This window comes from Anser brachyrhynchus (genome assembly GCF_964034855.1).
Source record: "Anser brachyrhynchus genome assembly, chromosome: 3".
Taxonomy (NCBI): Eukaryota; Metazoa; Chordata; class Aves; order Anseriformes; family Anatidae; genus Anser; species Anser brachyrhynchus.
The window spans coordinates 63460972-63475433 of NC_137696.1; the positions used below are offsets into that span (position 1 = coordinate 63460972).

At 38.9% G+C, this 14462-nt stretch overlaps 2 protein-coding genes across 16 annotated transcripts in view; one reads left to right on the forward strand and one right to left on the reverse strand.

The window, feature by feature from the left end:
- Positions 1-1940, forward strand: part of REPS1 (RALBP1 associated Eps domain containing 1) — a 67251-nt gene extending 65311 nt beyond the window's left edge. For all 15 annotated transcript variants that reach the window (XM_080585805.1, XM_080585809.1, XM_080585813.1 and 12 more), the window contains one exon: positions 596-1940. In XM_080585805.1, the coding sequence (XP_080441931.1) occupies positions 596-664 (69 nt within the window). In that variant the 3' untranslated portion in view covers positions 665-1940. The remainder of the gene's footprint in view (positions 1-595) is intronic.
- Positions 1941-9215: 7275 nt separating this feature from the next.
- Positions 9216-14353, reverse strand: CCDC28A (coiled-coil domain containing 28A). The gene is made up of 6 exons (XM_080585821.1): positions 14201-14353; positions 13747-13924; positions 12798-12961; positions 11709-11863; positions 11013-11035; positions 9216-9973 (listed from the first exon to the last, which is right to left on the reverse strand). The coding sequence occupies exons 1-6, from the start codon at positions 14301-14303 to the stop codon at positions 9919-9921; spliced, it is 678 nt and encodes a 225-aa protein (XP_080441947.1). The 5' UTR covers positions 14304-14353; the 3' UTR covers positions 9216-9918.
- Between the last annotated feature and the right edge of the window lie 109 nt (positions 14354-14462).

Consider the following 14462-nt stretch of genomic DNA (forward strand, 5'->3'; position numbering starts at 1 on the left):
AGAGCTACAGCCATCCATTTATCTAGGTCAGCTGTTAACTTTTTGAATTTGTCTGTAGGCACCATTTTTCTTAACATCATTTGCTATCTTTCTTACCTTATGTCTAATTTCAATTACCAAGTTAATCAAACTTAATGTGAACATGAACTAAGTGGTACTGTCTAGACTGGAAGATACGCAATTTTAAAAAAGGATCAAGTGTAATTGTTTGTTACTGTTTCTTAAAGAGAGTAAAGCTGCATCAGTCAGGTAAGAGGGGGAAAATTGTCTGTTTCTCATCTTTTAATAAAAGCATTTTATACTTTATTTGACAATGTTAGATTTGCAGCTAGTTTCAACTTCATTGTTTTGGGTGACTTGAAAGGAATGGAGAAATACTAAGTGGCCACACTTTTGAGCAAAGTACTGATTCTTCGCTTGTGTACTAACTATCTAGTCTTCTGTTCAGATTATGGGAAAAGCTCTCCACATTTTTAGAGGAGATCTGAATATTAGTTCTCAAAACTGAAGCTGACGTTTACCAGCTTTGGTCACATGAGGAAATTTTTAATGTTAATTCTCTGTGGACAGTCGGTAGAAAATATTTCTTTTGTAGGATGTTCTTGAAGAGAGAATCTCCCTGGAAGTCCAACTGGAACAACTTCGACCTTTCTCTCACCTCTAAGCCTACTGCCGTTAACTGTGAATTTAACTAATTTTGAAAGGGGTATTGGTTTAAAGATCCTATTTAAAGATCCATGCATCTAGCTCAGTGCACTCTATTCTACATTAAATGTTGTGGTTCTCTTTTGTCAATTTGTCCACTTTTGTATTTAACTATTTTAATTTCAGTACAGAAAAAAAGAACTTTTTCCTTGAATGTGACACTGCCTCTCACATCGTTTTCTGTGGGCATCCGTGCTTTTTGTTGAACTTGAGTTTGCAAAGTTTGTCGCCAAAATTTCCAACTGGAACTTCTTAGTGGTTTCCTTTTTTCCCTGTTGAAACATCTGTGCAGAAGAGGATTGCTTATCAGTTGACTTTAAGCACGTAAACTCTTCTTTTGCTGTGGCATTTATTTTATTGTGCCAGAAAAGAGAAAATCTAACAATGTGTCATCAGCCAATAGTACCTCCTAAACTGCCTTTCACAACTTGTAAGTTGTTCACAATTCTACAAAGCCTGCCCCTTTGCAATAAACCAACTTACACAGGTTGACAGAGTTCTTGCAGGCTGTTCACCATATCAAACAGATTTGGGTTTGTGTTCGTTGCATACATTGCAGAGTATGTAACCGCAGATTGTCAGGTGTTCCATTTACCCATCCGTGACCCTGATTCAGCCGCATGCATATAAAGACTTATGGTACAATTGGTAGTCTCTCCAATGGACCTTTTTCAGTCCTCTTTTTTTTGTGAAGAGTTGGGTGTAAATCCCCAACATAATTGCACATTTCCTAAGCACCACCTGTAATTGCATGTTTCACACATTACCTTTTAATAACAGATCACAGCCACCAGTCTTCACTATAACAAAATGTATTGTCAAGTAATGTGTCAATACCTCTGTGAACTTCTAATTCCCAGCAAAAAATAAATAAATCTAAAAAAAAAAAAAAAGAACAGTTTGCTTCTTAGGAATTCTGGGGTACCTTCTGTCATCTTGTTTCCAGGCCTTATTTCTCTGGCATATAGACAGGCTTCACTATTAACAGAGTTCCCCGAGTGTATCCTGCTATTCAGGTTGATGTACTGTATTAGGATTTGTTGTATATTGTATGATACACACCTTTTGATCTCATATGTAAATTTGCATTAATTGCTGACTAACAGCAGATATTCTATTTAATGGCTTCTTCTGGCTGTGGGATCATAGATGTTTAACTGCATGGATGTATCTCTGCAGAATCAGAACTAGCAATTGTGTGATTTTTACACCAATAAAACAGCACAATATTTTAATTTTGTTGATTCATCTTTACCTGGGAATTGAAACTCATTCAAATAGGGGAGGGGCTTATTACAGGTGTGCAGGGAATTTTTTGTAATTTTGTGGCATGTACAAGAAATAGTTGCGTACTCCCTTGACCATTTTCTTCCCTCAAATTTTTTTAGCTGTTGGTCAGAAATGATTAAATTCTCTTGGTAATCTGTGGCTATATTCCTTTTGTATCCTCCTATGAGCAAATTAAATGTAGCTGTAACTTTTAAAAAGTAAATGCTGGTACTGACTTGGGTCGAAGAATTGTATAGTTCTTTAGTCTGCATTTCCAGTTTTATTTCTTTGAGAGTACTTTTCAAAATTAAAACTAAATGGATTGCCTGTTAGCAATACTTAACTTCACTGTCTCACTTTTATGCTTAAATGAAATTCTCTTAATATTTGCTTCTGTTATAAGAGGACAGCTCAAGTCAGATTTTTCTGCTGGATATGCTGTTACAGTGAAAATGAAGTATTTCTGGTTTTGGTTATCATACACAGACTGTTTAATTTTTATTACTATAATTATTCCAACATGTTTTCAAATGTCATGAAAGTGTTACAGATGACGTATATGTTAATCCAAAGCAAGATTCCCTGGTATGAAAAAACAAGAATGTCACAGTTGCATAAAAAGATATTTTCTACTTCCATGTATAAATGGGTAGCTAAATGGGCACAAAGTTTACATTTTAATTATATCTTGTCAGTTAGTAGATTAAAGTGTAAGCCTTGAAGAAAAAAAAAAGATATAACCAGGGATATGCAAAACAAGAAAAAGCTTAAAGTAGGTCACTTCACTGTAGTCAAAGGATGTTGATTTCAAACCAACTGTATCTTGTCTGTACAGTTTATTTTAAAGTTAAATACACCTTAAAAGTAGCATGTTTTTCATATTGATATTTAAGTATTAATCCTATGTTTACAGCAGCAGGATTCCTAAATCAGAATTTTGCATTTTAAGCTTAAGGGTAAAAAGCCTTTAGCATTCAAAGATTACATGTACATATGAATTTTTAACATCCATATCTTTCAGTTGAGTGATAAGTTATGTCGTGTTTTAAGTGAAGAATTTAAGCAAATTGAACACTTTTGTATCTTACCAACAAATCTATTTTAAGGGTTTCTGTGGTTTATTTTTAATGCATCACTTAGTACACTTAACAGTTTTTTCTGATTAGAAGAGCTTCTAGCTGAAAAAAGTATATGTTTTAAGAACATCACTGCCAATGATGTTCAAAAATTACCTCAATTAGTAACGTAACCAAACTTTAATACTTTGACATTTACTTGCACTTCCCTGTCTGCTCTATTTGTTTTATCTTGGTCCAAGTACCTGATGCATTATTTTTTTATGATCTTAGATTGTAAGCTCTTCTGGGCAAGGAATATATGTTCAGTACAAGAGAGATGCTCTCTGAAATGCACGAATGAATACAGGCCAGTAAGTAGCATAGAGCATGATTCATGTACCCAGTTAGGATGATGGATAGGGGCATGCATTTCTTAAACACCTGCAAAAAGTTCTCCTTAGGATTTTGTGATTGGATGAGCATATGTTTTCATGTTTGATTTGCTTTTCCTCTTTCTGCTACTGATGTGCCTATTTCTTCGTTCCACCTGCTTTAGAGTTGCTTTTCAATTGCTTTTTCTCTCTACTGTCCATCTTTGGTCTGCAGAGATCATTTCCAAAATGCAAAGGTGAAAAGCTACTTTTATTAAAGCAGTACTTTAAGTCTACCCAGTGTAAGTTAGGTATTCTCAATACTTTAGTACCTTATGTGCCCCTCGGTTTACTTGCAGATGTTTACTACCTTAACTAGAGGATCTCTTAATGGTAAAAATGTCTTATGTAGGGTAAACTAAGTTGAAGTTAAGAAAGAAAAACTAAAAATAAATTTTCAGCGTTGTTTCTTGTGTAAGATGTCTGTCCGTTGTGGATGGGGTGTGCTGTTTGTCTTCCATGCTCTCTTGGGCTCAGCTATACTCAGTTTCTCTGAATTCAGCCTTATGTTTTCGGAATCACTTTTTCCTAAATGGAAAATAAAAATGTATCCCTGTTGATGAGAGATAAAAAGTAATTTCCCTGATAAAGAGGGAGCTGTTTTAAAGCTTGCATCTCTTTAATATTTCTCAAATTCTGTGTGAAGACAGTGCTTGCTAAATCATAAAAAGTTGAATAGTAATAAGGAAAAACTTATTTCCATTCCTTACTCTTCTGAAGTGTGCCCAGTTATTACCTTTAAAATCTCCCACCATCACACCCTGCCACTATTTGCTGGGCTTCTTTCATTATAGGAAAGGTAATGAAGAGTGAATAGTGTTTTAATGTGCAAGGCTGTAGCCCTGCCAGGATGTTGGTGGCTGTTTGTTTGTTTTTCCAGCACAAGCACTTTTGCAGAATGTTTCTGAAACCCTACCCAAAGAGAGCCTTTGTGGTTGTTCTTGTACTCATGGTCCAGCTCACCAACACTTACTTGGCTAAACAATTTTACAGAAGTAATACCATGTTCTATTATAAAATGTTTTTCATTTGCTATTGAGGACCCAACTTTTCTGGCAGAAGATCTGATTCATTACCTAGTAACATGGGACTGTAGATTTATAAGCTTACACAGTGCAGCCACTGTTTACTTTCCTGCTATGTTTTAGAGGGTTTCTAAGGGACAGTCTTTCAGTGCTATGATCGTATGAGGACCAGGGAGTTTTAAAACATGCTTTTGATGTTCATAAAGTGCAAATTACTAGCAATCGTTTTCCTTGTAAGCCAATACTTAGCACGCTTTCATCTTCTCCCAAGGTACAACTTTGAAATGCGTGTAACCAAAAGTAAGGAATAAGGATCAAATTTTCCATTTCAGACTAGCAACTTCTCAAGTGCCAGGCGACTTCAAGGGGACTGCTGGTGCTTGTGTGTGTACCTGTCTGAATCCATAACTCTGTTTAAATTAGATCTGCTTGGGTAGTTTCACGTGCTTCTGACAACAGTAGCTTCAGGCCAACCTCAAACTTAGAAGCCTGGTACTTCCAGCCACTGCCCTGCCTTAGAAACCAAGTCTCCAGCCATCTTCAAATTTCAGCCACACTCTTTGGGTAAAACCCTTGTGTTTTCCATTGAATTTAAGACATTGTATTTTACAATGTGTCTCCTGCAAGAACTTCTGGCACAGAAGATGATGATCACTACTGCATCACAAGGCAAAGATGTGCTAATTAATTAGGGTGAAGAGAGAAGCTGAGCTCCTCCATCAAGGTGCTTGTGCACCAAAAGCCAAATCAGGTGAGTACAGCCATCTGCATTTTTGATACCGTTTCTTATGTGCAGAATAGTGTTACCCTTAAGAATCATTGCATTCTGAGAGTCTATTTGTATTTTGTTGAAATTTATCTCCAGTATTTTGAACATCTAGAGCATTGCTTCTTAAAGAGACTGATACAATTGGTTGCTGTGCCAGATTAAAACAGAAACGTGCTTTATTTCTTCAGAAAACAATGCTGCAGTGATGAGATTTTGAGCAGTATTTTCTTCTCCTGCAAGCTTTTAACAATTTTTAAGAAATTATATATTTAACAATACATGTAATGGAGAACAGTCTTATTTTTGTAATGAGAAATTTCAAATTCATTTATAGCAGTATTTGCATATTCTCAAAAGCAAAGCAGCAAACGTGCAAGAAGTAGCCTGTTATCCATGACCTGAAGTCTTCTAGATTGGCGCCTACAAATTAAAAGACACCAACTGAGCTGCAGCTCATTTGCATTTACTCTAACAACTGATACCCTGTGACAGTCCCTTGCAATGGGCTAGCAAAAGCCGAGAATTGTTATTTAGATTGTTCTGCCTTATTGATGCAGATCTAACAGAACCATCTTCCTTCCATTTACAGTGCAGTTGTTCTCTGGGGCCTGCTCTGATGTCTTGTTCCCACTGTCAAGTGTTTTATACTGCCTGCTGTTTGGTACTTCTGGGAAGTCAACAGAGTGTTTGGTATGTATTCGTTCATATTAAATGTTCTTACTATCTTACAGGGAGGGAGAAGAGCTGTGATAAAGTCCATGTTCTGTGAAGATGACAGTGAGATTGCATTAGGCATAAATCACTGACTGAATTTAATTGCTTGTAATTAAAAGGGAATGAACTTCCAGTGTTGCTGGCTAAAATGTTCTGTTAGTAATGCTAACTCAGAACTTATGTTTGCATCTGGAAAGAACTGATCAATGCATGTGACATCAGACATGTAATCTCATATTTGATAGTATGAGGAGTGATGAAACTCAAGTACATTTAGAAGAAACAATGTGAACAAACAGTAAGCCAACAGTAAGCCTGCTGGCTTTCTTTGGGGGCGGGGGGGGGTGCGTTGAGGTGGTCTAGGCCAGTTCTGGTGTCATCTTAATTTTCCAGACGTGAGCTCCATGTCCAGCATGCCTGGGATAAATAGGTAGGTGCTGAGCAGCTCCCTCCTGGAAAAAAAAGGACCCTCAAAGCACCGGTTGTATTTGGTGCTTCTCTTGCTTGTAGGCCTGGACACAAGGGAATTCATGGGGAAATGATCCCTGTGAAGGCGGATGGTTTGAGTTCCCGTAAGAAGCTTGAGACTTCATATTGACAAAGCATTCTCCCAGGGCTGCTCCTGGGCAAGAGTTGTTTTATTGCCTTTCATGGGAAATACGTAGTAATTTCCTTTATTTTTTTGTGTGAAAGATTAGACTGTAACTCCTATGTGCAAAAATAATGAACCTGTGTTTCAAGAAATACAAAAAATAGAGATAGTAGATTCTCTATTCACTTTTGGAAGGTGAAGAGTTTGAGGGAACACTTTCAAATTTCTTTAGCAAGTAGAATAAAGTAAAAAAAAAAAAAAAACAACTCTCAACATCTTAAAATATATAGTTTGTGAGTTGGAGCTTATAAAAAATGCTAAGCATCACACGCTGATACTTCAGAATCCCTGTGTATACTGTGTTAAGTGTGAAATCCTCTGAATTACTGTATAACAAATCGGGACTAATGGGTATACCAAATAAATATTAACAGTATCCACTGTAAATAGGGAGAATGACATAATTAAGCCTCAGTATTTTATATGTGGCTTTTAAGTATCTGACATGCCCCCGAACTCCACAGTAAATCTCTGATTTGTTATGGATTTAATGAAATCTATGTAAGATCATGATCTAAATTCTTAACCAAGCTTTTTAATTCTCAGGTGACCTTGCTCTTATGCCTTTGTTTCTTGTACCTTTGTGTTACATAGTTGTGAACTACAATCTGCAGAATACTGATGGAATCAGGCCACTAGGGCTTGATAAATTTGTTGCTGTTTCTTCACACAGCTGAGCACTTCAAAACACAATTCACGTGAACATGTTAGCATTTGTATAAGTTTATCACTTTAACAAATGTACTGGGGAAAAAAAACACAACAGCGCTTACCTATTTAGATCAAAACTTATTTTTAGAGTTCAGTTTTATCTACTAAATGAAAGATCTGTCTGAAGACTATCCCTTTATTTTTGAATAAAGAGGCAGTTAATTTAATACCCCTGGCTCTTGTCTTAGAAAACAGGAGTTGAAGGAGACACTGCTTTTCTTTTAGCCTTTCTTCCTCACTTTTATTTTCCTTTTTTGGCTCATTACTGTTCTAAAGCTGAGTGAGACAGCACTAGACTGGTGATGCAGGAAACAGTGTCTCCTTTCAAACACTTTTTGTTGTTAGTGTAAGTTTAAGGCAGGAAATATTCAAGGTTAACACATTTATCTTCATAAACAACTCTTCAAGAAACAAGATAACGAAAGAAGTTTGTTTCTGCAGCCACGTAGGGCTCGTGTAACTTTATAATTGCAAAAGACTGCACAGATGTGTTACAGTATCTTCCTTTCCTTCAAAAGCTTGGAAATGCGATTAGTTTATTACTGCATAAGAATCGTGCTCAGTCCTTCAATGACCTTGCTACAAGATTTTTTTGTATGAATCCAAAAGATAAGGAGCATATACCATCAATGGGTTGTGTAAAAGACACTGTTTCAAAGAGACAAAAATTCTAATTTTGTCCTTCCTTGCGGTTACTGTATTCTGTAAGACTTGCTATTGCCTTCAGGCTTAAGATGCTTGAAGTACTAATTTTTGTATTGTTCTAAGGAGCTGTTTAACTTGGAACAGTTTCATGTCCACATCTTGAATTACACCTATGCATTATGTACTTAAATGCTACAGCGACGGAGATCAAGACATCAACAGACCACACATCTGTAAGTTACCTGGTTGAAGACATAAGCTGAAGCAGAGTTAGATGACAGACCCCAAAACGGAATTAAACTTTTCTTTAGTGTAAAATAGCTTTAGCTATGAAAAATACTGTTTAAAAGTGTATTTTGGAGACCTGTATCTATTACAATAATCCGATATACTACACTGCTGTTACTGAGTGTCTAGCTTTCCTCCTGAACTAAAACTTGCTGAAGATGTCATTTTGCTTGTATAAATGCAGCTATAATAATGACTCTTGCCACCATAACTAGCACCACACCTTTACATACCTTAAGGTATGAGACTAAAACATAAACATGCTGCCTTTTATGCTGAGGTCTGCATAAGCGAGGCACTAGTGCTGACAGTGAAAAGTTAGGGTGGAAAAGGGTTAATTGCCTAATCAGTTGTTTGTTTTCTCCACTCTTCAACCAATAAGCTTCATAGTGTGAGGAGCATCTTATATTCTTGTTCTCCTAAGCTGTCTTTAGGTTTCACAACACATCACAGGTATATTCATCATCACAGTGCAGACCTGGTGCTATGTGCAGCTGAGAAAGGAGCTGCAGCTGATGGAATCCACAACTGCATCTTGCAGCTAAAGCAGATTCTCCAATTCTGCACTGTTTACTCACTGGACACATGCCTCCTTTGGACAGATGAAAGCTTCACTCTGAAGTAGAAGGTTAACGATTATACTCCAGTGATTAGATTATGCTCTAGTGGTTGGCAACCCTGCCCAGAGGAGGGGGGTTGGAACTAGATGATCTTTAAGGTCCTTTTCAACCCAGGCCATTCTATGAGTCTATGATACTCCTTGTATTGTAAGTATATACAACACAGAATTTGCATGTATCATCTAACAAAATCTAGAACCAAAGACATGGTTTCATGGCTCAGGATAGAAATTTTGGATCTAAAAGCAGCCTTACTTCATACTAATACAGATTTTCTTCCTGTGAATACAGAGGTATTGTTTCTACCAGATTATTTATAACAAACAACTGCAGAATTACATATGGTGGATTTATTGAACAATAAAACTTTGCAAATTTTTGAATTTCACAGAACTTAATCAAGATATATGGACAGTTATCATGCATGCTAATTCTGTTTAGTGACATTTCATAATTATTCAGTAATGAAAAAAGTAAATTGCAACTATTCATACCATGTAAGAAGTCATCATTTCTTAACACAGCTGAACAGAAAACACTGCCTCTAAATAAAATTTCATATTTAAAATGTCTTTTGACAATAAATTAAAATTTCAGTGGCAGTACTAGTAAACAAAACACACTAAGGACAGTGTGCAGATTGCCTATGTACTGATCAGGAAAACAACAACACTACTAGCTCCAGAAAATTTGGAGAAATGCAAATGAACTTATATACATATCATTTTCAACAATATGAACAACACTGAGCAGAATAGATTTCCTTCCACATTTCCCCCATTTTCCCCATTAAATAAGGCAATAATATAAATCATACCAGCATCACAACAACCTACTTCAGTCCCTAGAAACTGAGTACTGACCAAATGCAGTACTCAAAGAGGAATGCGCAAGAGTAAACACTTGGATTTGCACTTTGATTCTTCGTTGTGTAAGATGATTAAAACACCACCAACAACTCTAGATTCCAGTGGCAGGGAGGAAAAAAAAAACAGTAAACTGCAAGAACCCAACTTCAGAAAGCTGTTCTTTCAGCCTGTGGCACTATTTGGAATATCTTGAGCATCTGCTAAATGTAGTTTTTGGCTGAAGCAAGACATTAAGGAATAACATTTTCACAAATAGATGAGGTATAAACAAGATAACAATGTTATATGAAACTATGTGACACTTAGTCCTGTGACAGATCAGGTATGCACCAGTCCAGATTCAGTTCTGAGACCTAGATTCGTTTTCAACCAATGGATTAATCCTCTCAGTAAAAATGAAGCATTACTTAACTCCAGAGTTAGCTAGCAGATTAAGGGAGAAGGGCAGAGGAATGTTACCACTATTACATTCCATTTACATTGTTCATGAGTCTTGGGCTTAGACAGCTTTTCACAGATGGTGCACTGATGTATGTATTCTCTGTATCTTAATTCTCAAATTAGAGTACCACCTTCCTCAGTGAATACACATTTTTTTTTAAAAAAGAAATATCTAGACTGTAGTATAAACTAAATGCAACGCTCCTCACCTGTATTCTTAGCTCACCGAAAGCACAGTGTACAAGCCAAGCCATGTAGCTTTGTCTTCTTGATGGGTTAAGAGCATGCATTTTGTTCAGTTACCTAAGGCCAGCTGAAGTAATCAATGCACCTGTAGCCTGACTCTAGAAATAATAAAAGAAAGGCTAGCCCCATATCCACAGTAAAAAACAGTGCTAAAGAGCTGCATATATTCCTAGAGAGAAAAAAAATAAAGGAATTAGGATTCACTTATCAATGAGACAGTACTTCTGAATACTATAGAAGGAATATATGTTTGTTTCAGAGCTTCTTGGCAAAATGCACATGAAGAGACTTTGCTTCTGATGGGCTTGGTTATCTACAGCCAACAAACTGTCGAAGTGTTGAATTCTAGCTAAATAAATCACAACATGAAAAACATCCTGTAATTAAATCTAGTAATTTATGAAGTAGAAGGACCTAAAATCCATGCTATATTACAATACTAATTTCAAAGAAGGGACATTATTGAACAGATCTGACTCCTAGGAAGATACCAGTTACAGGGAAATACACAGTAACATGCTTCCAGTTAGTAATTATAATGCACAATAAACAGTTAAGGAAAAGGATACATAGATGAATTCAGTTCTTCCAGCTGCAAAATAAGTATAGAAAGTATCAGAAATGCATTTCAGTTAAAGGCAACAATTATGCTGATAAAATGCAAGAAATATTTTAAAAACAACAAAGCAAATCATTAGTGGTTTGAGCTGACGTTTGATTTGATTAGAAAAAGAAAGGCAAACCTGCACTGAATTTTGTAACAACAAATTTAAATCTATCAAGAAGTTTTAACGACTTGAATTTTAACAATTAAATCTTAAATTTTGTTGTTCAATTGAAATTAAGTGTTAGCAATTTAGCGATTTGTTTGTATGGAAACACTAGAGAAAGGAGAAACTGAAAGTGTTGAATGTATAGATCAAAAATCCTTGTCATCTTCCACAGATGAAAGAGGAAGTTCCACAGGAAAATGGTCATAGCTGATCCATAGGCTGTCTCTAAAAACGCCTACACCCTCAGTTTACAGCTAGACTGCTCCACTCACCAAAACAAGCAGCAGTCTACAAAAGAAGAGAACAAGGTACTGTATTTCTCAAAACCAAGATGAAGCAGCTAAGACGTGTCTTTACTTGTTACATAACTGTTTTCCTCAGCTCTAAGTTTCGTCATGGGTTGCAGTCTGCGCAGAATCAGTACCCCTCCAGCAGTGTTTTAATCACAAGCCTAGGTCCATGGACTGTGTCTCCTGCCTTCCCTGTACTTACATCTGATAGCAGCCTATCCAGGTTGGAGTCACTGGCTAGTTTTCTTTTATCTTCGGGGAGTTCTTCCAGCTCCCCATAGAGCTCCAGATTGAGGCGAGCAAGTTTCTCCTGCATACTCCGCACATGCTCCATTTGCTCTATGGAACATTCATTTCCTAAAAGGACAAACAGCAGCTTTAGAGAAAGAAACCGGAAGGAACAACTGAAAGCATGAAGATAGTTTTTTACATTAGAGAATATGAATTTAAGCATCAAGTCTAAAAGTTAACTTGTTTTCTAGAGGATTTCTTCCTTTTTCACTACTGAAATTTCAGTCATTCTGTCTGGTGTTGGTGTTCTACTGATTTTTTGATAAGCGTTGGATATACTTTAAGATTATACATTTACTGACTACATTTTGACTTTCAATCCCTGTATTTTTTTTAAATCTGATCATAATAAACCTTCCTAATTTTGATTAATCTTGGGATTTTTTTTCAGTGTAACTGATTCTTTATATATTATAGGTTTTCTGTATTCTCACATAAAATCAATGTGGGGGTAATGTGACATGCTGACCTAATGCTAAACTTGCAAAAGCATACAGAAAAAAAATGAAGTAGAAGAGTTGCTCATGGCTTTTTGAAAGCTCCATCAACTGTGAAATAGTAAGAATAATAAAATATGATGCTAACATAAGAATACGATGAGCATAATGCAATTTGCATTGAGTTACAGTTCACTCCATAAGAGTCATTACCAACAGCATATGAAGTGTTAATACACTGTAAAATCAGGTGCCAAAAAGTGATTTCTTAGTAGAAGGTATCAAAAGTGGCTTTAAGTGTGGTGACTTCGTACTGCCTTAGGCGTGTCATGTTGGTTGGAAGGTACAATCAAATGGCATTTGAATCATCAAAGTCAAACATACAACAGCATTACCATTTAAAAAATATGGTATGATCTTTTCAGTCTTATTAACCTTGATTTCATACAGCAGAGACTAATAAGACAAACCAGCAGTCTGTCAATATAGCACACTTGTTTGCAGATGTCACCATCAGGTAGTTTAAAAAGCAACCATTCTGTACAGATAATTCACACATTTACCAAATGCTTGAAGTTTGCCAGAGTGGAAGTCATTCAGGAGGCTCAGAAGTCCCCTTTCCATTTCCTGGACATCTGATACATCTGTGAGAAAAGAGTGCTGGATTGGTGCTGCCTGTGCCCCTTTTGCTTCGCCTCCTGGAGGTTTGGCTTTCTCTTTTATTACTCTGAAGAAATTAAATGGTTAAACAAAACGATATATTACTTCCTTTGAAAATCTGAGATATAGAATCATTTGACAACCGGGCTGTGAAAATAAAATGAAAAATATTTCAAATACTCCTTTCAAGTTAATAGATCACAAGCTTGTCTTTAAGAATAAAAAACGCAGTCTTGACAGTTTAATATTGCAAAATAAGGATTCCAACAATCTACCTTCCTATTAATAGTGAGAAACAAAACATGTATGTAATAGCCATCTTGATAACCTAAGTATTGGATTGCTCTGTGTGTCCTTACCCAAAAGGAACACAGGGCACGGGCTATATAGTCACCCAAAGGCCATCAGCAAACTCTTTAAAAGACAGAAAAATCCCTCATAAATCATACACACGCACTGTCAAACCCGCCTACGCTCTGTAATGTGTGGGAAATGGCTCGTTATCATCTACCCAGGAAGATCCCCTTGCCCCTCAGACGGGTTTTCCTAGAGCTCCTTCTCAAAGCCTCCAAATTTTGTAAAACCCAACATCAGAAGCAATCTGCCAGTACTCTCAACGCATACCGCACGGACCGCTCCATGCCTGAACAAACGTTAAACTTGCTAAAAACGTTTTACATTTCTCAATCCAAACTCCATGCAGCACCAGCAACTCGCGGACTGCTCCAAAACGGTGCTTTCCCAGGAGCTGGCTGCCCCTCCGCATGCAACGCGCCCGGGCGCTGCCGCTCTCCGAACCGAGCGCTCCCCAAACGAGAACACTGCCGCAGCTCATCCCGCACCCCCCCGCACCTCTTCAGCTTGGGTTTCTGCGCGGCGGGCTGCGGGGCGGGGTTGCCGAAGGCCGTGCTCTTGCTGACGGGCACCGCGCTCTTCTTGGAGCCGGCGGCCTGCGCGGGGTGGGCGGTGGCTGCCTTGGGGCTCCGCCTTTTGATTTTCCTCTCCTCCATCTCCTCCGGCTTGCCTCCGCCTCCACAGGGGAAAAGCGCGCTCAGAGACACGCGCTCACCCCGGCACCGGCCATAACGGCACGCACCGGGCCGCGGCGGCGCCGCTTCAGCCTCCCCCGGCGGCAGAGCCCGGCCCCCGGGCACCCCCCGGCACCGCCCGCCGCCGCCGCCCCATCCCCGCTAACGGCCGCGCCCCCCCCGCCGCCGCCCCTTATATAGGGCCGCAGGCCCCGCCCCCCCCGCAGGCCCCGCCCCCTGCCCCGCGCGCGCGGACCCCCGGCCCCGCCGGCCCTCACCCCGCCCCCGCGGAAGCGGCCGGCTCGGGCCCGGCGCGCGGGTCACGTGGCTGCGGGGAGGGGCGGAGCCGGAGGCGGGGCCGGCCCGCCCTGCGCGGGGCATTGTGGGAGGCACCGCCCCCTCCGCCTGGCGGGCACAGTAACTACCATCCCCAGAACCCCCCGCGGCAGGAGGCTCTGCGCATGCGTGCGAGCTTCCCCCCTCCACCCGTCCCCCCGCCTCCCGCGTGCAGATGGCGGCGCGCAGCCGTTAACGGCTGGT

What these genes read in the sequence shown, in the direction of transcription:
- CCDC28A (XM_080585821.1), bottom strand. Translation starts at nt 14,303, where the DNA reads ATGCCCCGCGCAGGGCGGGCCGGCCCCGCCTCCGGCTCCGCCCCTCCC. An exon ending in GCCGCTTCCGCGGGGGCGGG is followed by an intron (nt 13,925 to 14,200) that starts GTGAGGGCCGGC and finishes TCCCCTGTGGAG; the next exon opens with GCGGAGGCAAGCCGGAGGAG. An exon ending in TGGCAAACTTCAAGCATTTG is followed by an intron (nt 11,864 to 12,797) that starts GTAAATGTGTGA and finishes TTGTCCTTTTAG; the next exon opens with GAAATGAATGTTCCATAGAG.